Below are 26,633 nucleotides of genomic sequence, written 5' to 3' on the forward strand. Positions count from 1 at the left end.
ACTACCTCACAACATCACGGTGTATAACGTGAACTAATTATATATATATATAAATAACTACTTAATACACTTGCACACGATAAAGTCTTTTTGATGCAATAGTTGGAGGGGAATTTTTGTAACAGACGGCATCTGTTACCCTGGCCTGGAAGGGCAGCGTGGGTCTGGAAGGGTGACATGTGTGACACCAACGTGGCACTGCCGGCTCCCCGCAACCCCCGCCGGGTCAGAGACAAGGACAAGGACAGTGGCAGGGACAGGGGCATACCGGCCCCGGCCCCGGCCCCAGCCCCAGCCCCTCCCCGGCCGGCCCCTACTCGGGGCGGGGTCTCTCAACTTTCGGCGGCGGCCGCGGGGCCCGTCCCGCCGGCAGCATGAGCCCTGCGGCGGGGAGGGGGGCGGCAGGGCCGGGTCTGTCAGGGCGAGCCCCCCGCCACCATGCCCAAGGAGCGGCCGCTTTGGCGGGGCCCGGCTTTCCGCCTCTGCCTGCTCTCGGCCGCGCTCTTCCTCTGCCTCCAGCTGGGGATGAGGCGATCGTGGTGCCCGGAGGAGAAGCCGCGGGTGCCGGCGGCGGGGCGGTCGCTGCCCCCGGCCCAGGGCACGGAGCAGCATCAGCAGCATCAGGCGGGCAGGCGGCGGGTCACCTACCTACGGAGCGGCCGGCGGGGGAGCGAAAGTCCCGGGGGCTGCTGCCCCCTGCAGCCCCCGGGCAGCCGCCGCAGGAAGGTAGGGCGGGATGGGGGGCGAAGGAGGAGAGCTCGCCGTGTCGCGACAGGAGTGCTCCTGCGTCGCGACAAGGCGCCCCCTCGCCCCCGTTGACGGAGCGGGGATGACCGGGGGTTCCCCGACCCAGGTCCGGTGGTAGGGGTCTGTCTGTCCGTCTGTCCTTGGAAGCCCCCGTTCGCAGATGTGGCCTCTCCAGGTGCCCTGTTGTGACCTGTTGCAGGTGGCCGAGAGGTGGTGGCTGGAGGGTATTGGTGAAGGGTGATGGTGGCTTTCTAGGAAGGCATCTCCTCGTCAGGGATTTTTCAGCCATGCCCTTAAGCTGCAGGAATGCTGGAGACCTCAGTTTGGAAAAGTGTGGTTGGCCTGGAGTCACCGAGCTTGCTCCGCAGGTGGGAACACCAGAATAGGAGCAAGCTTGGGAAAAATCCTTGGCCCTTGGCGTCCAAACGCTATTTCATTTGCTGAAGGCTGTCAATAAGTGTTTCTAAGACATGGTCTTCCTAAGAATAAGCTAGTTAATGAGTTGGTAAATGGACCTGTAATTAGGTTCAGATGTGGTAATGACTATGAAGCCTTTTGGAGCTGTGAGGACCATTGACAGCATCTGGAGAACAGCAAGAGTGAGTGATGGCAAGACAAACCTCACCCCAAGTTAGTTATATGTCTGACCAGTAGTAGGATGCTGCCTTCTTCAGCACTCTCCATGCTGTCTTTGGTGTTTGCAGATGCCAGTCCCTCAGGAATCATGTAAAGATTCAGATACTTGTTTTGTGGACTTGTCTTTGCTCTCTCTCCCATAAGGGGAAACCCCCAACTTTCAAAGTCTGGGAAAGAGTAGCCTGTCACTTGTTTTGAGGTCCAGTTGTGAGGGTGCAGTAGTAATGGTCTCTGTGGAGATGTGCAGATGCTTGAATAGGAGCAAATGGGATTTTGCTAGAGATGTGACCAGCTTCCTGGTCAAAGTAAGTAACTATTTCTGATGTTTGTCATGCCAAGAATAAAAGGAGAATTATCCATGGAATGGCTGAACCTTTTCCTGTTCTTAACTGCAGCTTTATCTGGGTTTTCTCAGACTTCATTGGCACTGGGACCAATTGCTAATTTTTGTTGTCAATACCATGTTTCTTGGTTTTCTCCTAAATCTCAACTTCTAAGTAATTGTAACTATAGAAGCATTTCAGCATTCTTGTGAGGGGAAAAAAACCCTGTGAACATGTGGGTTCAGATAGTTTCTTGAAAACATGCTAAGCATGGCATCGAAAGACAGGAGGTGAAAATAAAGCATATCCTAATTTGTTTTGTGGGTTTTGACAAAATCTAAGTGGAGAAGTAGCACCAGGAGGGGCTGCTTGTTGTACCAGAGAACTGGCAGCACCTTGCAGTGTTGGAGAGCTTGAGGCACTGGAAAACCTACAGCACGTTTTGGTGTTTCTCTGGGTGAAGCATAACATCATTGCTGTGGTTTGTGGTGTTGGGCACGTTTCTGCTGAGGTCTCATTTGAATCCTGCTAATTAGGTCGAGGGAAAAATATTAGTAAATATAATAGGGTTGAGTTGCTAGGTAAATTTGAGACCAACAGGCATCTTCCATGTTCCTGTTTGACTTGAGCATATTGCTTCAGGCTAAAGAAACCTATTCTTTGAAGTGAAGATAAGGGTTGTGAGACAGTGAGGGGTGAAATTTTGGGAATTACTGCTTTTGAAATAGAGTTGTTTAATAGAAAAGGAGGAGGGAATGGTGGTGAGAAAGTAGAAGTGGTCTGAGTATTGCTATTTTTTTCTTGTGGAAGGGGAGATCATGCACGATAACAAAAAATCTGGGTCGTTTATTTTGGTTTTATATTTATTTTAGTCTTTGTTTTGCTGTGTTTTGGTTTTTTCCCATCAGAAAACATTGTATTTAACTTCAGACTGTTTTAAGAGAAGGCAGAATTAATTATCAGCAAATGCTGCTTAAATTGGTGGTCCATGGCTTCTGCCAGCATCTCTGGAATAAGGCAGCAGGGTGCAGCCACTGCCAGGGCAGTGTGCCAGCATGTGTAAATGCTGCCTGGGGAGAGGGATGGGCTCCCTGCCCTGCCAGGTTGGGATTGCTTCTGGCTGTGGGTTTTATATGCTTTTTTGTCTTGTATCTGTCTATGAACTATTGTTAGGCAGTTTCAGGTAGGTTTTGTTGGGTTTTTTTTTTCCCTGTTGATGGTGGCAGTATTGGAATATGTAGCAATATATGAGCCAGAGGGATTGCAGTAATGAAAAATCAGCGAGGCCAAACTTTGCTGTTTTCCTTATGCCACTTTGTTTTAACTCTGCTCACACTTACCTGACTGAATCAATGCAGAAGCCTGATGAACAGAGTATTTCCATAAGATAGTTGAATATCCTACTTTGTATCCCTTTAAAAACATTCCCAAGACATGCAGGGACATTATTTTATTCCTACTTCAAGTCGCTCTAAGGCTTTCTGAAGCAGAGTTGCATTACTTATTTCCCAAGGATAACTGTTGTCAAACAACCAACAGCATCAGAAGGAGGGGGGATGGGGGAAAAAGACCCCGACAGGGTGGGAAAGATGGAAATTCACCCATAAATGACCCTTGATTTTGCAAGAAACTGCCTGCGCAGTCATGCGCTTTTCCTCACCGCTGGTAAATCTCCATCACTGGGAAGACTGACTGTGCAACAGATGAGAGGGTTTGACCACCAAGGCTACAAGTGTCTGTTCATGCTTGAAGATGCATGCATAAAAATTGCTAAGTGGAAGCAGCAGGGAATAAAGTAATTTAGCAGCGTGACAGCTCTGGGAGCTGCCAGAGCTGCCTGTTCCGGTGCTTTTGGGAGCTGTGTTGCTCCCAGCTGTGTTTTGCTCCCAGTGAGGCTTACCAAGGAGCAGATGCTGCTGCTCTTGCTGACAAATAATAAACAAAATTTGGCAGTGAGAGCACATGATGGTCATCTGAAGAATAATTTGTTGTGCTGCAAATGTAAAGCGAATGGAAGTCTGTAATCCCGTTTCTATCTTGGTGAGAGTGATAATGAAATGCCCATCTGTGTTTATAAACTGTGATTCTAAGCTCTATTTGTATTAAGCACTGGTCTGGCAATGTATGGAGCTGATAAAAACCTCCAGCTACATGCAGACAGAGATTTTGTCACCTGTACCTGCTCTTGCAGTAAGTATTGGTGAGGTCTGCACCCTCAGAGCACAACAGACATGTGAGGTGAGTTTTAAAATGTTATTTCAGGGTGTGATGGTAAGAAAAAACGAAACATTTGTTGCGTTTGGAATTTGAAGTAACAGCAAATTCTTATCACAAGGATTGCAATAACAAGATTATGTTGGCTCTCATGCTCCGAAATGAGTGGGAGCCCTCTCTTGGAGTCTGGTTTAGAGAAGCTGGAGCCCTTCGCTTTCTGGACAGATTTATTTCCATGGAGGAGGTGAAAAGAAAAAAAAAAAAAAGTTTGATGTAGTTATGCATGAAAGAAAAAAGTTATTCTGGGCAGGTGTTTTATGTTCTTTCAGTTCTGCTTGCTCATATAACAAGAGCTGTGTCTGTCTCTCCTAAAACAGGAGGTTCATAGTCTTGCTTTCAGTGTGGGTGTGACAGAGCTGTGCACTGGGAGACCCCTGGAAGACAGGTTTGGAGAAGTTCTGGAGACTGCTTGGCTGTATCCATGGGTGTGTCTTCTGAAAGCACGCCTGCCCAAACACAAGGAACTTACAAAATATAGTTTGAAAATTGTAATATCCACTGGAAATCACTTCATCTGTTGTTATGGCTGTCCAAAGATGGGGAGTATGGTACACTGCCAAAGTTAAGTTGTATTGGATGCTCTTCCATCCTTTATCTAGGGATAAAGAATTTTTTGCCTTCAGTGATTAAAAACTGAGAGTTAGATTTTGCTGCTGGGCCCATTTGTATTTTGCCTGGGATTGTAATCTGTTTTGGAACATGAAGTAGCATTGCTTAAACTGAACAATCTTGTGAGAATATATTTTTACAGGCACTGCTAACACTTTGTACATTTGTATTTTCGTTCTTTGTAAATACAGACTAGTTGTCTTTTGCTGTCTGTTGGATTGCAGGATTTGTTTTTCTCTAAATAGAAACTATTTCTGAGAGGTTACTGCTTCTCTGAAGTAATGACTGGTAATGGTTTCACCTTTAATATAATTGGAATCTGTACATTATTTTGGAGTGCTATCTTCAAAGTTATGTGGAATAACTGTGTGGCTGCACCTGTGTGGCAGTAGCACAACAGGTTCAAAATAACCTCATAATTTATCATTACATTGTTGCTAAGATTTTTACTTAAATTTTACATTTTATTTTTTTTTAAAGATGACAGTCACAGAAATCACAAAGTTAGGGGTTGGAAGGTACCTCAAAAGGTCATTGAATCCAACCCCCCTGCCAGAGCAGGGTCACCTATACCAGGTCACACAGGAACACATCCAGGTGGGCTTTGAATGTCTCCAGGGAAGGAGACTCCACAACCTCCCTGGGCAGCCTGTGCCAGTGCTCTGTCACCCTCACAGTGAAAAGGTTTTCCCTTATATTTATATGGAACCTTCTACTTGGATTAGACAATGCTACTTAGATTTATGTCAGCAATATGTAGTGCTTTTGCAAAGAGGCTTTTTTAATTCTTGTATGAATCTGGTTAACAAATGTTTCAGATGTTTTCATTGTCTATTCATATGTACAGTGCTTTCCAAGCTTGCTTCGATCTTTAAAAAAATCTAAATTCTGGGCACTACTTGAATAGGGAGTTACTCTGCCTTTTGATGAGCAGGAGCCAAAGTTCTTGGAAAAAACTTGGTTATTCTGGAGTCAGATGTATCAGTCTGTTTTTTCCATATCCCGTGGTGTAATAGCTGGTCTGTTTTGGGCTGAGACTTTAACTTTTATACCAGTGTATTCATTATGTATGCCTGGAGCAATGTTTTAACATGACAACAAAGTTTAACACAACTGAGTTTTGGAAGCTGTGAAGTGAGCCACATCAGGCTGTGTTAAAGGAGCAGATTTGCCCAGTCTGAGCCAAAACCAAGGAATCTGCTGGGGCAGCACTATGGGTCAAGGCAGCCTTTTGGATCTCCTAGTGAAATCTGTATCTTATTCCAGTCACCTCACCTGCATATCAGGTGTGGCAAGCAGTGTTTTTTTAAAATGGTGAATAGTGTTTTAGCTTTAATGAACATGTGAGTTGCAGAGAAGAAATGTAAGGCTGAAGAGCTAGGTATTGGTTATTCTTTTGAGTGTCCTTCTTCTGGGGACCTGCTGTAATAATAGGTAGACGGACTCGAGGGGCTCTCAGTGGGAGGGAAGAAGCATTGAGAAGAGCAGGAAGGAAGGCCTGGAGGGAAAGCCTGGCAGAACTGGTACTTGTTGACTCTTCTAACAAAAAAACCCAAATAATTCTTTTTTTGGGTTTGTTTTTGATTGTTTTTTGGTTTTTTTGGAAGGGCACAATGACAGATTGTTCATCTGGTACAAGTAGAACAAGAAGAAAGTGGGTTAATTTTGAGGCAAAGTATTTGAAAAATCTTTAAACTCTGCAATTGGGTAAGCAGTAGAAACACTCTTTAGAAAAATCACGAACTTTGGGTACCAACACAGGGAAGGTCTAGGTATCCTTAGTTGACCATCAGGGCAGGGAGGTAGAATCAAGTTAGCCTCCTGAGATCCCTCCATCTACATTTACCTGCTCTGCAATTAGAGAAGCAGTCTGGCAGGTGGGATGTGATTAGCCAAACTGGGATTTAGCTGGAACAATGATCTCATGTCAATGTCATAAAAAGAGATTATGTGGTCTTTAAAGAATCTAAGTGATCCTTGCCCTGGTATAACAACTCACTAGAGAAACTAAACCCCATCATAACTGTCCTGTGATGACTTAGTGGACCTCAGAGGAAAGAAGATTAAAGGACAACTTTTTCCCTCCAGCACTTGGAGGTTTCTTACCAAATATAAACTGCTCCCAAGATGCTTAACTTGTAAGATTAGCACAAGGTAGAAGTTTATGGCTTCAGGCCATGAGTAGCTGGGGAACAGCTGTGAGAGCCTTGGTTGGTTTTTGTTCTCATATTATGGCTAATAGCATAACCTGAGGGAGGTTATTGTGTTTGGAAGAAAAGAACAAACTTAAGGGAACTGTCAAAACAACAAAGCAACTAACAAAACAAAGTAATGGGTTGTAAAACTTAATAAAGTTACAAATGTTGTCACCCTTATGTGCCAAGGCAAGATTGGAAACAAAGAGGGAGAGAGATACAGGAAAGGTGCCACCACCCTTGCATCCAGCAGTGATCTTGGTAGGAAGTTGTGGTCCTTGGATGGTGGCCACATATTCAGCATTTTGAGTGTGCCTCTTTTATGCCTCCTGACCCCAACTTTTTTTGGGGAGGTTTTGGCATATCTTGCAAAGCCAGGTGTTCACTTGGGCCCCTCCATATGGGGCAATAACACCTGTTTCTGTGCATGTTCCCTCTCCAGTGACTTCACAGGGGGCACACACAAGATGTCACTCTGCCTCTGCAGGGCACAGCTTGCCTGTCCCTGTCCCTTATGGAATAAGGACAGTGTCCTGTCTGTCAGGGTGTCCATCAAACAAAGCTCCCCTTGCAATGACAGTGTTGAGCTGATCGGGATGGCCACTAAGGGAGGGGCTGCTCCTGTGAGAAAAGGGCCCCGTTTATCAGGGTGGATCCCCACATGAGGGTCTCTCCTTGAGAGAAGAGAGTCCAGGTGGCTTATGGATGAAGACTCCACCTCAGCACAATGTCCATTTTGTCAGGGTGGCTCTTTTGAGACAAATATTATTTTCTGGATTCTACAGCAGACAAAAAAATCTGGGGAGTTCAGTTTGGTGTGGGCAGCTGAGGTGCCAGAAGGTACTCGAGCATGGGAGTCCTTCTCCAAGTGCCCAAGCAAGAGAAATACTGGCATTTCCTTGTGTTTTACCTGCAGATGAAATGTTGTTTCTGACAATGATGTCAGGTAAATGATTACTCAGAATAACCTTGATTCTAACACTTTTTATTAGATTCTTCCTTCATTAATTTTGAGAAGCACCCGGGGAATACCATCCTTCAGAAAGTCATCACAGCTTTCTGAGGGTTAGTTATATCCTTATATAAATTCCTTACATAAATTCCTTCCAAATACCTACTCAAAGCATTATTTCAGCATGTAAAGACAGGGGAATAATGTTTTCTAGATAACCTGGCACAGAAAAAATGTTTTTCAGGGTATATTATCTCTCCTGCAGAAGGAGCTAAAGCAGGGACTGAGCTAGTGATTTCTTTTGCAGATACCTTGCTCCATGATTGCAATTGTGCCATCCTTTTGCCTGAACAAGGCTTGATGGTCCATGGGCCTTATATGAAATGGGAATCCCTTATGACTGTGGTAGAGGGCGTAGAAAAAAAATGCCTGGTTTGATCCTGTCCTGTTTGCTGTCTTCAGCTCAAGCTGTTGAACAGGACTGCTGTGGGGAGAAGTGCCCTGCACTGCCTTCCTGCTTGTGAAGGATGCTCAGCGAGTGGCTGAGCAGCTCCAGTTGGGTACTGGGTTGTGTTTTTTGGCAGTATGTGCTGCCAGTTGTCAGACCTTAATGGCAGTGAACAGGCAGGACTGCCCTTCACATGCTGTGTACATTGCTTGGGGGAGGAAGATGCCTTCTGCATGAGAGCAGCTGTTGTGCAGGAGGTGGGAGATGAGCACTGGTGGGAAAGCCAGTGGTACAGCAAGACACAGTCGTGTCATGGGAAAAGACCAAGAATCCCTGAAATATAGAAATTTTGACAGCCTTGAAGGCAATGACAATCACACAGTATCAGAAGTGATCTTTTGTCATGATTCATGTTTTATATTAGAAATAGTAGGCATGAGGACAGTTTTGAGCACACAGCTCTCCTTGTTGAAACACTTCTCAAGTCACCAAGTTTGCTCCATTGTTTTCTGAAACTTACTTCTTTGGAGAGAAAAGAGGCCAGAAAGAGGGATCTAGGACAAGTAAAAGTCTCCCAGAAAGTCCTAGAGTTTTTCCCCTTACGTCTTCTGACCTTTAGCTGCCTTCTTATGAGACAAATATTTAACTTCATTGCTATTAAGGTTTTGCTCCCAGTTTGTTCAAGTCAATTCACATCAACCTTTACCCATCTAGCCAGGCAGTTAACAGAGATGTCTGTCTGCACAGTAGGTGTTAGCATGCCAGACATCTCTTTCACATCACTTTTAGTGATCTCTGGGCATGGTTCTTCAGACTCAGGTGCAGCTGGTAGATCCGTGGTGTGATCCCTAGCAAAACTCCAGTGGCCCATGACAGGGGATGTAGTACTGAAATCCAGCAGTGAAAAATAAAACCCCGTGTTGAGTTGCACAGACAACATGACAAGTGCATCATCTCATTTATAAACCAGACGTAAAATCTGGGGGGTTAGATAGCACTTCTCACTTAAGGAGTTTGGTTTGGTTGTGGCAGGCTGTCCTGCAGCCTGGCAGTGATGCCTGTCACTCACAGCACAGCTTAGATAAAAGACTTAAGGTGTAGGTGAGAAAGTCTGTGTGAACCACTGCTAATCTTCAATGGCATCTGTGGCAGCCTCCTCTTATCTCTTGTTCTAATATTAACTTAAAGCTGTGTTTGTGCTGGATGGCCGTTCAGCACTCCAGAGCTGTGTGCTGTGGATATGAGTCATTTAATCAACTTGAGTGTTTTTGTAGCTAGCAGATAGACACCAAGATACTTTTGTGTATGATGAAATATTGTCCAGAGCCCTTCTGTGCTGTTGAAGTGTAAGATCAAATGGCATTTGGCTCAGCAGAACCAGAAAAAAAAAAAAAAGAAAAAAAAGTGATTTCATTTTTCTTTTGATTATGGTATAGCATGTATAACCTGGAATCTGTAACATACATTGATCATCTCAGTGTTTTTTATGTTAGTGTTTCTGTATGCAGAAGTGACAGGGTGCCACACTGTCCTGTTTTGAATTAGCAAATCTGTATGGGTGGTAGAAACCATGTGCACCATGGGATGGTGCCTTAAGGGACAGATAGATGAAAGCCCTGGCTTTGAACTCATTCTTACAGCAATAACTCAATCACTTTAAGCAGGAGATGGTGGAAATGTTCCCAGCTGTTTATGCGGTGCTGAGTGGAAGAGTTTGGATCTTCAGTGACATGTGTTTTCCCCTTCCTGATCTTCTCTCCCATCTTCAGTAGTCTTGCTTTGAAATGTGCCACCAGGTTCAGGTGCCATCAAGAAAGGTGCTGGCTGTGAGGTGTTTATGGGCTGTATTGTCAGCAAATGATGGGTAGACAGGGTGTCCTCGGGTGACAACCCCTGTGAGACCACAAGTCCTGAATCTGGCTCTGGAGGAACCTCTCAGTAGTTATTTTGCTTTCTTCTTTGCAACATTTAAAAACTAGCCCTGCAATTCATGTCCTTCCCGACACATGTATAAAAAATGTTAAATAAACCTTTCCTTAAGTCTTTATGTAATGATAAATGGAGTGGTTCCATATAGCAGCTGTTATCACATACACAGAAATTCTGCTTCTCCCTGAAGTCTTCCCTGTATGCTCTGTGAATGGCAACAAAAAAATGTCTTTGGAGTCTTCATCCAAAGTCAGGACCATGGAACAGTTTGGGCTTTGCAGATCCCAAATCTCGAGGACCCTTGTGAGGAAAGTCCTTCCTGCTGCCACTTATCCCCATCATGCAATGGAGGCTTCTCTTGTCTATGGGAATGCAGGACCAGGTGGGCTTTTCAGTGAGCTGTTGACTTCTGAAGTCTCTTAGGAGACTCTTTTTAGACCCAGCCAGTTCATATTTTACATGGAAAACCTCTGGGCTTACATGCTTGTTGCAGAAAGAGCTGGCCAACAGCTTAAGTGACCCACTGAACCTTACTTTGGCTTCTACTTTCTGATATACTTCAGGTGCAGCTTCAAATATATTGCTGTAGTTTTTTTCTGGAAGTTGCTTCTAGGATTTGGCCCCTGCACACTGAAGATATTGAATCCTCTGCCCTTCTTAGAGCATGGAAGACAAACTTTGTGGGCTTTGAGAGCTTAGCAAGGGAGGGCATGCAAAGAACCAGTTGGGGAACTTGTCCCTCTTAGGGATATTGATGAAATAGTGGATGTGATGTGTTTTGATGGGGTAATAAGTCACTATTTTTTATTTTGTTTGTGTGTGAGGCAGGGTGGTATGCTGGGGAAAATTAACCTAGATGAAAAGTAAGCAAAAAAGCAAATACTGGTGATATGCCAGAGGCAGGACCTGTTTGGGAAGTGCCTATAGTTGAAAATTATGTTAGAACCAGTGAACGTTATCGTTATTGATATGTCATATAATGTTAAATAACACTTGCCACTTAAAAGCCTAAAATCTGTAAGAATCAGTTTGAAACCCTTCCTGCTCCCTGCACAGTTGGCTGCACTTGTGGAGGATTGAGATTTATCCCAGGGTAGGAACTGCCTGAAAAAAAAAACCCAAAGGAACAATAAAATTTGTTATTATTGATGCCTTGTCTCATTTTAGGCTTTCCTCATGGCTCTTCTCTGGCACTTACACTTTCAAAGAAGTGAACTTTGTTTCATCCTAAATAGAGCATCTTGTTCCTTTTCCCTTGCTCTTTTGAGAAAATTTAAACAAGAAGCAGTTGTGTGTCAACTGGCTGCTGCTGAGCTGATGGGTTTCTTCTTGGTTAGAAATCTTGATCGATGGTTTGATCAAACAATTATAATTCATTATGTAATCTCTGGGAATTCTGTGTGCATCAAGAGTTCAGGGTCACACGTAGCTGTTCAGTACTATATTCTGTGTAATGCTCAGAATTAGTAATAAAACACTGGAAAAAGTCCTTAACTAAAAAAGGTGGTGGGTGTTTGCCCAAGCCCATCCTCCATGGGCTTATGCTACTTGGGATTATACTTGTCTTGAACAAAAAAAATCAAAAATCAAAAATTTCAACAAACTGCGTGCTTTGAAACAAGCTTGATTTTCTTTTTTATAATATGGAAAATAAACATACCAACATGTACTTAAAATCCTAACAGCTTGTCAGTAAATTCTTTTTCCCTTTCTAGACATGAGGAACTAATTGCCAAACATGCTGTTTTATTTTGCTTGGGAGACTTTAACATAGCTGTAGACTAAGGACAGTAACCCATAATCATATTAAAAACAAGAAAGGGAGTATGTTTCTGGAGCTTTTAAGCTAGTATACATTTCATTCTGTGTAGCTCCATTACCATGTTTTATTGACTAATGCTTTTATGAAATAAGGAGTTGAAAAAGAAAAAAAAATTGAAGTTTGGTTTTTTAAGTCTTCCTTGGCTATCCAGTAAAACCTAATGGGGTCATGTACCCTGATGGTGAGTTGAAGGGATGCAAACTCTTGTGAGTATTTTCTATCTTACCTTATGTTTGATGCTGTGAAATCCAAATACCTGCAGGAGTCACTCAGCCTTTTGCTTTACCCATGGCTAAGAATTAATATTTATTTGCTATATGATATTATAGATGCCTAGTGATAAATACTTCCCTCTCCTGCTTCCTGGGCACTGAAGTTCCTCCTGGTACTTGCCTGGGAGGGGCAGATGAAGGGGAAGGGTTTTTCTCATGCTCAGGTCTCTCTCAAGGCTGGAAGGTGTCTACCATTTCTGTTTTGACATTTGTACTCCACCACTTGGATGAGAGAGAGCTTCAGAAGTGTGAAATGCTCTTATTTGTATGTAAGCATTAAGTTTTCCTTTAAAGCAGCATCTTTTTCCCCAGTTCTTAGCTTTAGACAGAGCCTGCTGAAGTCAGTGGATAGGCTGCCAGAGGCATCCCTATCTCTAAACCACAGTTAGAGTGCTGAAATTTGCACAAAATAAACTCAGTTTATCTTTCTAGCTGAGTATTTACTGATTAATTCTGTTTGTTGTATGCTGGGGTTTGAATACTGCAATGAAATCAGCCTAGAGGGAAAGAACATTTTTTTTCTTCCCCCCCCCTTTTGTATTGATTATGACATCTCCTGTATTTTCTCAACCAAAGCACTTCATTTAAAGGAGTTATGAATACAGGTTGAAGCTTTGGTCTTGCCTCTGGTCATCTAGAATCTGATTTTGATAAGCAGTGACCAGTAGTTGCTGTATCTGTTTCCTGGGGTTCTTCACTGTTTGCAAAATCATGCAGGCATTGCAAATAATTCAGCTGAGTTGAGTATTACACTGCTTAAGCAGTTTCTGGAATTTGCTTCCATAAATTTCAATCTGTTCTGGTTCCTGGTTTTATCTCCATCAGACCTAAATTATTACACTGTCAGCCTCTGTAGTATTGGCATGCAGCAGCTGATTTATTTGTTTAATTTTATTACCATAGCAAAGAAATCCCTCTTGACTATTTCTTAGCAGAGCAAAATAAATCTTTCTTTTACTAAATGCATATTTCTCCCTGATTTCCAAAGGCAGAGCTGTCAGGCTTTGGTGACTTTTGAAGGTCCAAGGTCCTTGGTTAAAAGCTGCCCTTTCCTACCTCTGCAGCTCCCAGGTCCTTTGGTTGCAGTGAATTTATTCCTTAAAGGTAGTGAGGGGTGGTGGTTACTTCTGCCCCTCCTTGTTGCTAGAGCTGTAATTTGTATTCGTGTGTCTTCATTTCAAAGTGTCAGATGGGAAATTAGAAGCAAAAGGAGCAGAAAATAAACATGAATATTAACAAAAGGGGAGCACTGGTGAAATGGTGGTGATTGCTTCTTTTCCAGGGGTTATTAGATATGCATGTTCAGACTGATTTTGCTCTACAGGGGTAAAGACTCTTTTGGTTTCAATTACCATGCAGTGGCTCAGAGCTTTTCTAATGAGAATTGCAGTTGGAAAGTTGTTTTCTTCATTCTGATGTAAAACCTTGTGTTCAAGACACATTTTTTCATTTTCCCTGCTTAGCTTTACTTACAGTGCAAACTGCAGCCTTGGAAGCAAGAGCTGATAAAATGCTCTCAAGCAAAGCCCTCTGAGTGATGCTCAGGGCTGGGTAAGTTGGCTCTTGCAGCCAGTGCATCCTCCTCTCAGGCAGGCAGGTGTGTGCTGCTCTGCAGGGGCTTGGGGAGGTGATGCAGGGGGAGCAAGGAGCTAGAGGAGAGTTCAGAGCATCCTAGAAGTTCCCTCTTCAATAAAACAAAACCCACATGTCCAGACATAGAAACACCTCTAGTTATTAAAGTTCCTCACACCCAAGTTGAAGTTGAAAACTCATTTAAATGGAATATACCCACACATTAATGCCAATATGCTCTTATCACAGGACAGCTTACACTGCTAAGTAGCCTTACTACACAGGAAAGCCTGACTGTAATGTGTTACATTGCTTGCTTATCTTGGTACAAAGCTTTTGTTCCTCAGCCTAATGTTTTCCCCTCAAATCTTTTGTTAAGATCCTGGAGAAGATCCTTCTGAAAGGAATGTCAAAACATACAGACAGGGAGGTGGCTAGGGACAGCATGGCTTTACTGAGGGGAAAATTTTGCCTGACTAATCTAGTGGGCTTGTATGATGGAGTGACTGCATCACTGGACAAAGGAAGTGCTACAGACATCATCTACTTGGACTTCCACAAGACCATTAATGTGACTCTTCACAACATTCTTAGCTGTGAATTGGTGAGATATGAGGCTGATTGATGGACTGTTAATGGATTAAAAAATCAGCTGGATGGCAGCATCCCGGAGCTGTAGTCAATGGCTCAGTGTTTAAGTGGGCACTGGTAATGAGTGGTGTCCCTCAAAAGTCCATACCAATACTATTTACTTCAAGAAACCTGATCTAGTGGAAGATATACCCCATGGCAGGGGTTTGGCCTGGGTGAACTTTAAAGATCTCTTCCAAACCAAACCATTGTCTTATTCTGTAAGATAATGGAATTTTATAGCTCTGGAGTTTCTGTGGGAGGTACTCCCTGTGTGTCTGGCTTGTTCCACTGCACCAACCTGATGCATACTGAGGACGGAGCAGTCCTGTGGTGGCTGGGTACAAAGAAGGCTGTGTGCTTGTGTGCAGTATTGTCAGAGCTGCCTCTGCTTTAGATAAGCTTGGAAAAGTAAAAAAATAGGGGAACAGAAAGATTTCCTGTATTAATTTTTTTTCCCCAGTTCATTGTGGACACTGTGCACAGTGAAAGTTTCACTGTTGGAGTGGAAACCCTCAGTTTAGGTGGCTGGGGGACAAGGTGTCAGCATTTTCCTGTGATGCTCCCAACACCTGGTGCCTCGGAAGGAACCCACTGCTCTTACCTGAGTACAAGCACACACACGCAGAGGAGGAGTGTTATGTGGCAATTTCTGCAATATGGCTTCTTAGGCAAAATCCTCGTGTTTTAAGAAAGCTGAACTGCAAGGAAAAATAGAAAATAATAGTAATTTTTTTAGAAAAGGAGTAGTTCAGACTTGTAGGGATGTGATACTATAGAGACAGCCATGTTAGAAATTAATTCACTTGGATCTTTAAATATGAGTCAAAGTCACCTTGTGAGCCTGTGTTTTAAATTACAGCTTACTGAGCTTGTGCATATCCCTGCTACTTCTAAATTAATGATGTAGCATAGCATGTTTTTGTAAGTGTTCCTCTTGTGAGCCCTCTGTATGAACTGACCTTTCTCAAGGAGGTCTTTGCCAAGGCCAGGGCATACTTTTTCTTTTCTCTCACACCTGTGATTTGAGGTGGAATTTTTTTTACTTGTTCTTCGAACAAGTTACTCAACCTTGCTGAAGAATAAAGAGCAATTAAGTGTTTCTTGAGGCTCACAACTAAAGAGTAGGCTCAGCCCTCTAAAATACAAGTTTTCCTGCAGCTTGGCATGTGTGATAGTCTGTCTGGGGTTCCTCTTCTCTGGCACAGAATGCCTACAGTGTTTCTGAGCCTGTCCTCCAGGTTTCCTGTACAGGTCATGGAGAGACATGGATGTTTCTAGTGCATGACTCAGTTTACTTAATTTAGACATCTGTTTTATAGGGAGGTGAATCATTCCCTTAAAGAGGAATGCCTCATCTGTCCTGTCAAGTAACTTAGCTTCCAGCTCCACTGTGGGAGCTTGGTCTTTGGTTGTCCACATTGCAGGAATGCTTCTTCACTCCCTGCTCTCCCTTGGAGTCAACCAGCTAATTGCCTCTTAAACTAATTATGGGCACTCCCCAGAGGTTTTTCACTGTTGGAGCTGCTCTGTGCCACCAGTGATGCTCTCTGCATGCCAGGTTTGGCTGCCTCCACCCTTAGCAGCCTTCCTGCTCATCTTAGCAGGCTTTGCTTTATTTGTCTGTCCCTCATGGGGTGTGCAGGCATGGCCCATAAATCTAGGACTTTGGTGGGCTGCAGCATGCTCCTTGCACTATTTTAGCTTCTCCTGATTTGGAAGGGAAAAAAAGCAACAAGACCACTACAAAATAATATGCTTAAAATCACAGGTGCTCCAGAGGGAGCACCAAATTGTTGAAGGCCAGGTTGAATGAGGCCCTGTGCAACCTGGTCTAGTGGGAGGTGTCCCTGCCCCCCAGAGGGGATGGATCTTGATGATCTTTAAGGTCCCTTCCAACCCAAACCATTCTGTGATTCTGTGTCTAAGCCCTGTAAGTCATATCTAGGGACTATCTACTCTCACAAGGGCAAGCCTTCAGAAATGCAATCCAGTAAATACATGCTTGCCTTGCAGATGTCTAAAATTTTGTTATTTGAATCCCACCCATTGCATTTAAAACAGATAAAACCCCTGCAAAGTTTCACCCGTGGACATGCTTGATTCTGCTTTTACCCTTCCACAGGGGTGAGGGTGGTGGTACCCAGAGCACAGCCAGAGTTGCTGGAGGTGAAGATGAATGTGTCCTTTGTTTCCATGACTAGCAAATATGTACAGTTATTGACAGAACTTATTTCTGCAAGTTCTCTCCACTCACATTTGCTCCTGCTTCAAATGTAAAAAATTACTGTTGCACAGGATTCCCAAGTGTTTGTTTATAAACACAGCTAATAGTTTCCTGCATTGTTATAGGCTGCCAAAAAGGAGATTGAAAGGAAGGAAAAGAGTGTTACCATGTTAAAAAAGGTGGCAGTCTGGAAAACTTGTTAGCTCACTTTCAAGTGTAAGCAGGAGGGAAGGAAGAGGTTGGGCTGTTTGAAATGCTGCACTGAAACTAGGATTGCTCTGCAAAGAATTTAATAATTTATGTGTTCAAGTTTGTGTTAGGAACACTAGAGATGTTGCAAACCTTCAGTTTTATACCTACTGATATGTGAGGCCTTTGCACGTGTTCATTTAAACTTTATATTACTATTTCAGATTTGTAGGGTAAATGATACTATGTGCATACTACAGATTGTTAAAGGATTATCAGATGGTTATCAGAGACGGCTGAGGAGGGAGAAAGATCTAGAAAGAAGTGATCTCCAGAGAAAAGTCACAGTGGATTACAGTCAGATTGGTCTGAAGGAAACACCAGCCCTTATCCTTAAGTGTGAGGTGTACCCATAACAAAAAACAGACCTTAAAATGTGTTCTAGTTTTCTTAACAAAGCAATGACATTGCTTCAAGATTTTCTTTGGTCTGATTTTCTTTTATCTGATGTGGTTAAAATTTAGACATCACCATTTCTGGGCATCTACCCCTTCAGGGGTAGCTAAAGTCAGTCTGATCAATGCGTGCCGTAAAGTTTTGCTGGAAACTGATTTTTCTTAAGATGCTGATTTCAGGTAAGGCATCTAGAAGTGAAACAGTGTAAAAGAGGGATATGTCAAGATATTCGGTATGATATTTTTAAAGTAGAATTGTAACTTTCTGTGTGTTGTCATCTTTTTATATTGTGGAATCAGGATATATTGGTGTTTGGGAAACAGGCATGGTGTCTCATTGAATGAGTCCTTACTCTAGGGAGACAGGACACTGATGGCAATAGCCTGAGCCTGGACCAGTTTTCTGGCTTCTCCTGGGCTACCTTGGTGAGATCTGTCCAAATATCATATTCAAAGCTGCATAATATGTACCCTTATATTTCCTCTGCTTCTCTCATCTACTTACTGTAGAAGACCTCCTGAGTTGCTTCTCAGTCTATTTTACTTCAGCCACAGGACTTGCACTTGGCTATTTACTCTAAAGGTTTCTGCAATACAAGTCAGAAAATCAAAATAATGATGCCACAGTCAGATTTGCTTTGAGTAAATGAATTTGTGAAGTCTTGAGAGGGAAAAGCTCCTCAAAATAAAGAACATTTGTTTTCCTTTGTTTCACAGGGACCAAGTGCATTTTATCTGCAGTTTATTTGAGAAGGCTTACATGGAAACTCTATGGAACAGGCTGAAAACTACCTCTAAAACTATAAACAAAGGCAACCAATGTACACAGGGAATGGCTCCTTCAGGAGGAGATTTTGTGAGTCCTGAACATACCCACACTGTATCACTGACATCAGTGGGTTACCTGCTGGGTGGGTGTACCTGCTGCAAGAGATGTACTGGATTTTGACCCTTGTTCATTGTCTGAACAGCTTTTGAAGTGCCCTGTAGGTGTGTTTAGTTGGTGTTAGGAACAAATGTGGAGTGTGAGGTTGGAGAAGGTATTAGAAAGCATTGCCATCAAACAGGAGCTCAGGTCAGCACTCTGCCACAAAAGAGGCATTTATGTGATGCTCTTACAATATAATAATAAATAATTAATTAAAGTATATAAAAGGTTAATCTCCTCTTGGATTTTTTTTTTCTTCTTAATAAAGCTGCATTATGAAGTCACCAGGGGTTTTATCTTCTGTTTCATGTGTTTATTGATACATTATGGAGTCAGTAGGAAGGTATTTTGTCATCTTGAAGATTTGATGAACCTGAGAGTAAACCACAGAGGCTTTTGGATACTGCACTCTGCTGAAAAAGAACCTCATTCATGTGTTTAATTATAGAATTCTTTTTTTTTCCTTTTCCTCCCTGTCAGCTCTGTGAAGAGGGAATTCTTGCTAAACAGTGCCACAAAGGCCACCCTGCAATTCTTCCCCTTAATGAGTTCCTTCTCACACAAATAGATTTCAGGATAAGTGGGTGCAGATGTCTAGGTTTAGGTGTCTAGGTTGCTTTTTTGTTTTTTTGCCTGAAGATGACTGTCAGTCTTCATTTCAGCTTTCAAGCCTGTTGAAACGGCAGCATCCCTGTGATTGCAAACAGCCATGCAAACTGTGACTCGTTCTGAAGGATTTCAGGCATTTCTGTCCACAGCCTGCACATATCCTCCTGCTGTTAGCTCTTTGGCAGTCAGCAGGTCAGGGGTACCTGCTGCTCCAGAGCTTGCTTGCCAGCTTCCCTCCAGCCTTGTGTTGTGCAGGGTAGAGGGGCCCATGGCTGCTGCAAGGCAGCCAGCTGAAGGGTTGGAAAGGCTGCTTTTGTCTGCTGCTTGGGAGGGGGGGAAATAAAAAAAGCTTAAATGTGCTTTTCAGCAACTCTTTGCAGTAAAAGATGCCACAAGGAGCAAACCCTGAAGGAAAAGTAAGCTTCATATAGACCTCCTGGCTCACATTCACTCCAGGCAATGTTTACTTAGGCTGCAAAAATATCGATTCATGATATCAGCTCAAGGCAAACTCTAGCTGGTCTGGTGATGCCCTTTAATCATCTCCAATTTCACCTTCTCTTTTTCTTTCCTGTATTCCTCTCTGGTATCAGAGGATCCCTGCTGTCACCATGCTGGTTCCTCTGGCACTGCAGACTGGTCCTGTTGAGGGGCTCAGTACCTCACCTCTCTGATCTGCCTCCATCCTCTCTGCTTAATTGCGGTTCTCTCTATGTTTTCCAGGGCTTCATTTGAAATAATCTCCTGTGGTAATCCCAAGAGAGGTTTCTGTTTGGTATTTTGTTGAATGTCAACATGAACCTATGGGGAAAAAAAACCCCATCCTGTTCATTGTGGAAGCTCAGTTAATTGGGGATGATTAAAGGGAATCTTGAACCACCTGCCCAGCCACAGAAGTGATTTATGGCGCCTGAAGATGAAAAGCCACAAGGAATCAATCTTAATTTAGTACAACTTAACACCGTGCTTTTATATTTATCTACTTGAAGGCAAGAGATAACACGTCTGAACTTCCAAGCATGGCAAAAGCAGGCAGAGTTTGGAGAAGGTGGCACAGATGGGAGGGCAGAGCCCCATTGCTCTGCAAGCACATATCTGAGTGACCTCTTCTGCCCCACTCTATGTGGGAAGTGTTGCTGGAAAAGCTGACAGGATCTCTGATGTTCAGAGCTGAGGAGTCTCGCAGGGAGTGTAGAAAGCAACCACCAAAGCTACTTCCATAGGGCTATTAAAAGAGGAGTGGTAAGGCTACAGAACAGCCACACTGATGGTTTTTTCAGGAAAACGAAGATTTCTGGTGTATCTTGTCAGGCAAGCATGGGAGAGGAAGCGGACTTTTCTCAAAGACCACAAGAAGCTTGCTTTTCTATCAAATCTAGATTTTAAGAAAGGAAAGAGATTGCTTGCAGAGGTTTTTTTTTGGTGACTGATGTTTGCAATCCAAGTTCTTGTTTCAGTGGATGTTCAAGCAGAAATATGCAATAGATGTAAAATCAAAATTATTTCAGTGTTTTCAGATGTTTTGCTAGAAGATGTAGTTATTCAGATCTTGGTTGTCTTCATGTGTTTCTACAAGGCAGGGTTTACTTGGGTGTTCTGGATTAACTGGATGAAGAGCCCTGTCTTTCTGAATTACCTATATCTGCTTTCAAAGCTAAACATGATAAATCATAGTTAAAAGCTTCTTCACTGTAGTTCAAACCCTGCTTCATTCCAAAGTGACTTTCAGAAAAGCCCCTAGGAAACTGCTTTTGTTTGAAATTTAATCTCCTTAGTTTATTAGCCCTTGCATTTTATGCTGGTACCAAGAAGTCAATCCAGTTGCTTTAAGGTGTTTTTTTGTTTGCTTTGCTTTTCAGACTGTAAGATGGCACATTGAACTACAACCCTGGGCAAGTCCAACTCCTTCCCTCAACTATGAGGCCTTGAGGTTCCTGAAGTACATTAGCACTTCTCAGGTAGGTTTTTCATTTCAGTCTCCATTTAGAAAACACTTTGCCTGGCACAGACTCTTCCTTCCCACATAAGGAATTAACCTTACTCGAAACCAATTTCTAAACTGCTTTATTTCTAAAGTTATATAACCTGGCAGTGACAGTCATCATGAAGGTAAAGGTCAAACAAAGGGTAGAAAGAATGTTTTACTTCCTTGTTTTGGTTTTTTTTTTTTCCAGATGTGTTCATGTCCTGACAGGAGCATTATATGACTGGAATTCCAGACATGGTTTCTCTCTTTCTCTCTCTCTCTCTCTCTCTCCCTTTTTCCTTCTCATTCTCTCAGACACAGAAAAATACAGAGCGCTCTGTAGCAAGAGAACTGTGTGTTCAACCACTCTGCTTCTCAATAATAATGCAATAATCAGGGTCCTTTTTAGCTAAAAATGATGTATTTTAGGTTCCCAGTAAAATGAAAACAAGACATCAGTCCCTAACTTGGACAGCTTGCCCCAGTGGTGCCAGAAATTATGACCTGGAAAATCAGTGTTTTAATGTGCTTTTTCAAATATGACATTTTCAAATCCAGGTGGCATTGACAGATACTTCCATGGTTCAACACATACAGAAATTAGGCTGTCGTGTCTTAGGGGAGGCATCACTTCTGCACAACAGCATTCACACATGTATTTCCTGTAATAAGAAATGGAAAAGCTGCTGGATGCCCACAGTTCCAACAGGGCATTTGCTTTCAGTACCCAGGTCTATCAGCAGTTGACCCTTGAACATAAATTTAACTGCACCATCACTTGCCTCGGAGAAAGCAAAAAGTCTCAGGTCACTAAAGTGTCATCCACATAAGAAATTTTTTCTTAATGCAATGCTTTCAAGGCCAAGATGAGATTCATTTGAAACATGTCTGAAAATGTGCTGCTGTGCTGATGGTGTAGTAACTGGGATAGTGGCAGAGTATTGACTTAACCTCCAGCTCCTGAGTACTCCTGGCTAAATGCTCAAGAAAATGGCATTTCTGCCTCCCACTCATGCCAGCACTGAGAGGACAGGAGGCAAAATGGTATATATGGAAATGTATATATGGAAACAGTAGGAGATACGGGTAGAGCTGTTTGTTTTCTTGTACAGAAGTTTAGAGTGCAGCAGGTGTATTTAGCTGAAAACATCCTTCTTCCTGGTGACTTAATAAACAGTGGCAGATGCTGCTAAACTCCACTAGTTGGGTCAAAGCCTACAAGGTCATCAATTAGCAGAGAGTTTATTGCTTCTGACACATTAATTGAGGAGTTTCGTTCCCAGAGTAACTGACCTGGTGTGGGGGAGGACAAACATAAGTGAAAACAAAAAATGAGAGGAATCCTCGTTCCTGACCTGGCAGGTATTATAGGATTAATAACTAACAGGATAACACCATGACTAGTATGGGCACTTCTGGAAAAGGAATTCTGCCTAGGTAAGTGAGCATTTTCCTTGTTTGCTGAGAAAGTCTCTGCTAATTACTGTGCCTGAGTTCAGGTCCCTGCCCTCAGTGTGGAATGGCTGGAACCGCTGGAGGGGAAGATGCTGTGTCAGCAGGGTCAGGATGTGGCCAGAAAAAGCTTGTTTAGTGCTGCTATCTAATGATTAGAAGAACCATCTTATATCTGCTATTGTTTGTATGATAGCAGTGAGAAGAAGACCAGAGGAGGACTTGAACGCATTGCATTAGGGTCTGTAAATCATAAAACAGACTGGTGATGGTGCTGCAGGCAGCATTCAGGGTTTCTTTTTTATTATTGGCAGCAAGAGCAAAAGTTATTTATTAACATTGCTGCAAATCCTGAGTCCTGTAATTGCTCATAATACCATGACTCAATTATATGGCAGCATTGCAGAATCTTAGTTTTCTGCAGAGAGCACATTATTCTTCTGTGTCTTAAAATTAGCACATGTTATTGCAATATCATTTATTCCTTGATTGTTGTGTGACTGAAGGGAAATGGGTACTGAGGTGCAGTGAAAAATCATTGCTTAAAACTTAGTGAATCCTGAGGGCAGCATGAAGAGATGCTATATTAGCTTTTATGAATTTTCCATAGGAATTACGAGATAAGCAAGAGCAGGGAGGAGGTGATGCAGTGTGCGGCTTTTTGGATGTAATTCTGCAAGTAATGAATGATATTTCACAGCTTCAGGTTCTTAAAGAATGAGAGTTTTATTTACTTGTTATAAGGCACATGGTGGGATCATCTACCATGTCAAAGACTAGGTTCCAGTTTTTACTGTTACCACTGTGTAAAATTGTTCTATTTCTTCTGGTTCTAGGTAGGGCCAGACCTGTGCAAGGTGAGCAAGATAACAGTCAGCTCAGGACTGATATTGAACCTGATTTTTGTCTCTATTAGCATTCTTTCCACCTTTTTCATTGGTGGCTTCCTGGCAGTGCCATCTCCCATCCCTGCAGCCAGGGCTTCTACTGGGCCCCATTATTTTCATGATGGCTCAGCTGAGTTCCTGCAGCTCTTCTCAGTCTTTGCTTGCCTATTTGTGTGTCAGCAGCCTGTGCCCTGAAACCCCTGAATTTGATGGCATGGTTTGAAAAGCTCTGTAAGCTGATGTCAGTGCAGTGTGACACATCATCTCTTGGGCAGAAGTAGCCACAGCTTTGATGCTTACCTCTGTTTCCTGATAATCTCCTTACCACTCCTATGGTGACAGCCATAGGAACTGCCCTGGCTTTCCATTGCTTGCTCTGCCCTGGCTCCTGAATGCTGGAAAGGCTGCAGCATCCCCCAGCTCCGTGCTGGCCTTTTTCCAGAGGGGGTCTGGAGGAAAGAGATGGTGCTGGATGGGGTGGCAGAGCCTGGGGGTGAAGGGCTGGCCCAAGCAGCTTGCAGAGGGGCAGAGTTGGTGCTGGTTCATAGGGTGACACTGTCAGGGCCACGGCTTCCTTGAGTTTGGCTCTTGCAAGCTGCTGGCAGAACTGACCTCACCTCTCAGTTAAGTGATTTTTGGCACTTCCAGATTCCTGAAGAAGCCAGAATGTTTTTAGTCCTCGTTTTGTTGGTCTTTACAAGGACATCAGCTTAGTGTTCTTCCCCACAGTCTCTATTTCTTCTCCTTTTGTGGTGTTTTTATCCTGGCTTTAAAGCCAGCATAGCATACACACATGTGCTGTGATTCCTCTGTTTAGTTAAGAATTTGCTTAAGTCTTTGTTGTTGGAGAGGGAATACATTGGGGTAATGAATAAGTCCCTTCTGGAACTGAGTTTTGGAATGCTTTAAGGTACACAGTACACATTGTAGTGACACTGCAACTTCTTATTGCAATCTTGAATTGTGACACGATTTTGACATTATTCAGAATGCAGAATCCACTCCAGGTTTGAAAAAGAAAAAAATGAATGTTTTAATGCCAAAGTAACTGGATCTTGGGGAAAAAATATTTTTCTAAAGATTCGTTTTTGAGTATAGTACTAATGCTTAATTATTTGCTTTTCAAACTGCATTGCTCTCTGGAGGATTATGTAAGCCTTAAATTTCACCAAACAGAACAGATGAACAAAGGAAAAAAAGCAAAAACATGAGATCTTACTGGCTGCATATCAGATTGACAGACAGATTTAAATGAAAGCAATTAACATTTTTCTTCTTTCCGCTCTTTCCCCAGAAGGCAAATTAAAACCAAATTGAAAGTCCCATCTTAAAATGAAAAATCCCTTGATTTCAACAGATTTCATGTGAACACATGAACCTGAGCAGCCTGAGAGGGTACTCTGAAACCACAAAGAAGCCCTGGTCGATCTGTCTTGACGAGAGGTTTAGCCTCATTCATCGAATCAGAAGCAAGCAGTGCCGTCTCTATTCCCTTGGGTAAGAGCTCTCTTTAAAATTAAAGACAGCAAATTGTTCCATGCCATCTAGCTTCAGAAAGTCCTATATCTGCAGCAGCCTGCAACAAGGCTGTCTTTTAAACTACAGCCTTTCAGGTTTGTTTGTTTGTTACATGTTGATGTGCTTCTGTGAACTGTTATTAGGGGGGGGAAAAAAATAGTTTTTGCATTAAGGTCTTTGTTTTCCTTGGCTTTTTTAACATTAGTATGAAAAAACAGTTGGTTAATTAATAGTGAGTGGTAGTTCAGGTGAGATAGATGGAAATGAATGAGATAAACTGAGAAGCCTATAGCATCTTCCCTGAGCATAAGTGACTTCCCTAATTGCTACGTACTTCAGCAGCATTACTTCATTAATTACCTCTGGGACAAAATAGTGCATTTCCATATAAGCATGTGTGCATTTCAGGGGTGACATGTACTGAAGTGATAATAATAAAAGCAGTTGTGGCTTTATTTTAAAATGCTTGTAGTGTTTACGGTGTTTACAGCACTTGAGACTTAAATTTTCACTCTTCACAGAACAAGTGCTTTCACAGGTAGTACAACCACAAACACCTCCTGTTTCCCTGCTAATGAAACACTGCTTCTCAGGAGGACCAGGAAGCTCACTCCTCAGAGTATGTCAGGCCACTGGCCTTGTGCACTACTGATCAGCATATAGGTTCATTAGGAGAATGGTTGCTGGTATCTGGAGCTCTTTTCACACAGATCTCTACCAGGCTGCAGCCTAATAAATCTGTCTTTGCAGTCCTGGGAGCCACCTTTAAGGTGAGAGGTGTGTACTGAAAGGTTGAATCTCCCTTCAACCAGCACAGTTTGTTTCTGTGATGTTGCTGTGGTGGGTTTCCGAATCACAGAATCAGAGACCAAATTGGGTTGGAAGGGACCTTCAAGATCATCAAGTTCCAGCCCCCCCTGCCATGGGCAGGGACACCTCCCACCAGACCAGGCTGCTCAGAGCCCCATCCAGCCTGGCCTTGAACACTTCCAGGGAGGGAGCAGCCACAACTCTGGGCAACCTGTTCCAGTGTGTCACCAGCCTCACTGGGGAGGTGAATTGAAGAATGAAGAATTTCTTCCTAGTATCTAATTTAAATCTACCTTCTTCCAGTTTAAAGCTGTTACCCCTTGTCCTGTTGCTACATGCTGTTACAAAAAGTCCCTCCCCAGCTTTCCTGTAGGCTCCCTTCAGGTACTGGATAATAGTGGCTAGCAAGGAGCTGTGTGTGGGTGGCATTTCTCAGTTATTAGCACGTGGCAGAAAACACCAGTGATGAGCCTCAAGCAGATGCAGAGTGCACTGCAACCAGGGGGAGTGTTTTCTGTTTACTTGGGTGGGCTTGTGTTTGGATCGAGCTTATATTGAGCTGTAGAGATCAAACTTCTTGGAGGGTGAGGGGCTCTCAGGGTTTGTTAAGCTGCATTGCTCTGTGATGGAACAGCAATAATATTCCCCTTAGAGACAAATCACAAATAGGGAGGGCAAATTCCTCTTTACTAACGTTGCTTCTTATTTTCACAATCTATTTCTAATTATACTTACCTATTTTTGTTGCAAAATACTGGGTTTTTTTCCTCAGTTTTTCACATTCCTATGCAAGTTAGTAGAGGTGCTGTGTTATCATGCTCAGATCTAGAGTTTTACCTGCTTTACTGTAGTACTGTCTTCTTGCCTGAGGCTCCATCTAGTAGTCAGTACACAGAGGCGGATACATTCTGGTGGAAAATCAGCTAAGGTAAATGACTTTCTGGAGGGAGGTATAGCTTTTCTTTGATTATTGAGATAACGTGGCTACTGAGTTTAGATGTCTTGGCTTAGTACTCAAAATTCAGTGGAATTAATCTAGATCTTTCCCTTCAAGTCACATGATCATTAAATTATATCTGAACTCCTGTATTAGTGTCCCTCTTTTTTGCTGTGGACCAAATGTGGGTTGAGAATGGCTTTTTAATTTTTTTTTAACTGGCTAGTAGCCACAATGCAGGCTTGA

General features: G+C 42.9%; 1 protein-coding gene across 3 annotated transcripts in view; it reads left to right on the forward strand.

Annotated features, from left to right (window-relative positions):
* Positions 1-316: 316 nt before the first annotated feature.
* Positions 317-26,633, forward strand: part of METTL24 (methyltransferase like 24) — a 47,407-nt gene continuing 21,090 nt past the window's right edge. Inside the window, exons 1-3 of one of the 3 annotated variants that reach the window (XM_071741179.1) lie at positions 317-726; positions 20,677-20,775; positions 24,480-24,619. In XM_071741179.1, the coding sequence (XP_071597280.1) occupies positions 439-726; positions 20,677-20,775; positions 24,480-24,619 (527 nt within the window). In that variant the 5' untranslated portion in view covers positions 317-438. Of the gene's footprint in view, positions 727-20,676; positions 20,776-21,670; positions 22,221-24,416; positions 24,620-26,633 lie in introns of those variants that run through there. The other 2 variants (XM_071741180.1, XM_071741181.1) reach the window with 2 other exon arrangements.

This window comes from Heliangelus exortis, chromosome 3 (assembly GCF_036169615.1).
Source record: "Heliangelus exortis chromosome 3, bHelExo1.hap1, whole genome shotgun sequence".
NCBI lineage: Eukaryota > Metazoa > Chordata > Aves > Apodiformes > Trochilidae > Heliangelus > Heliangelus exortis.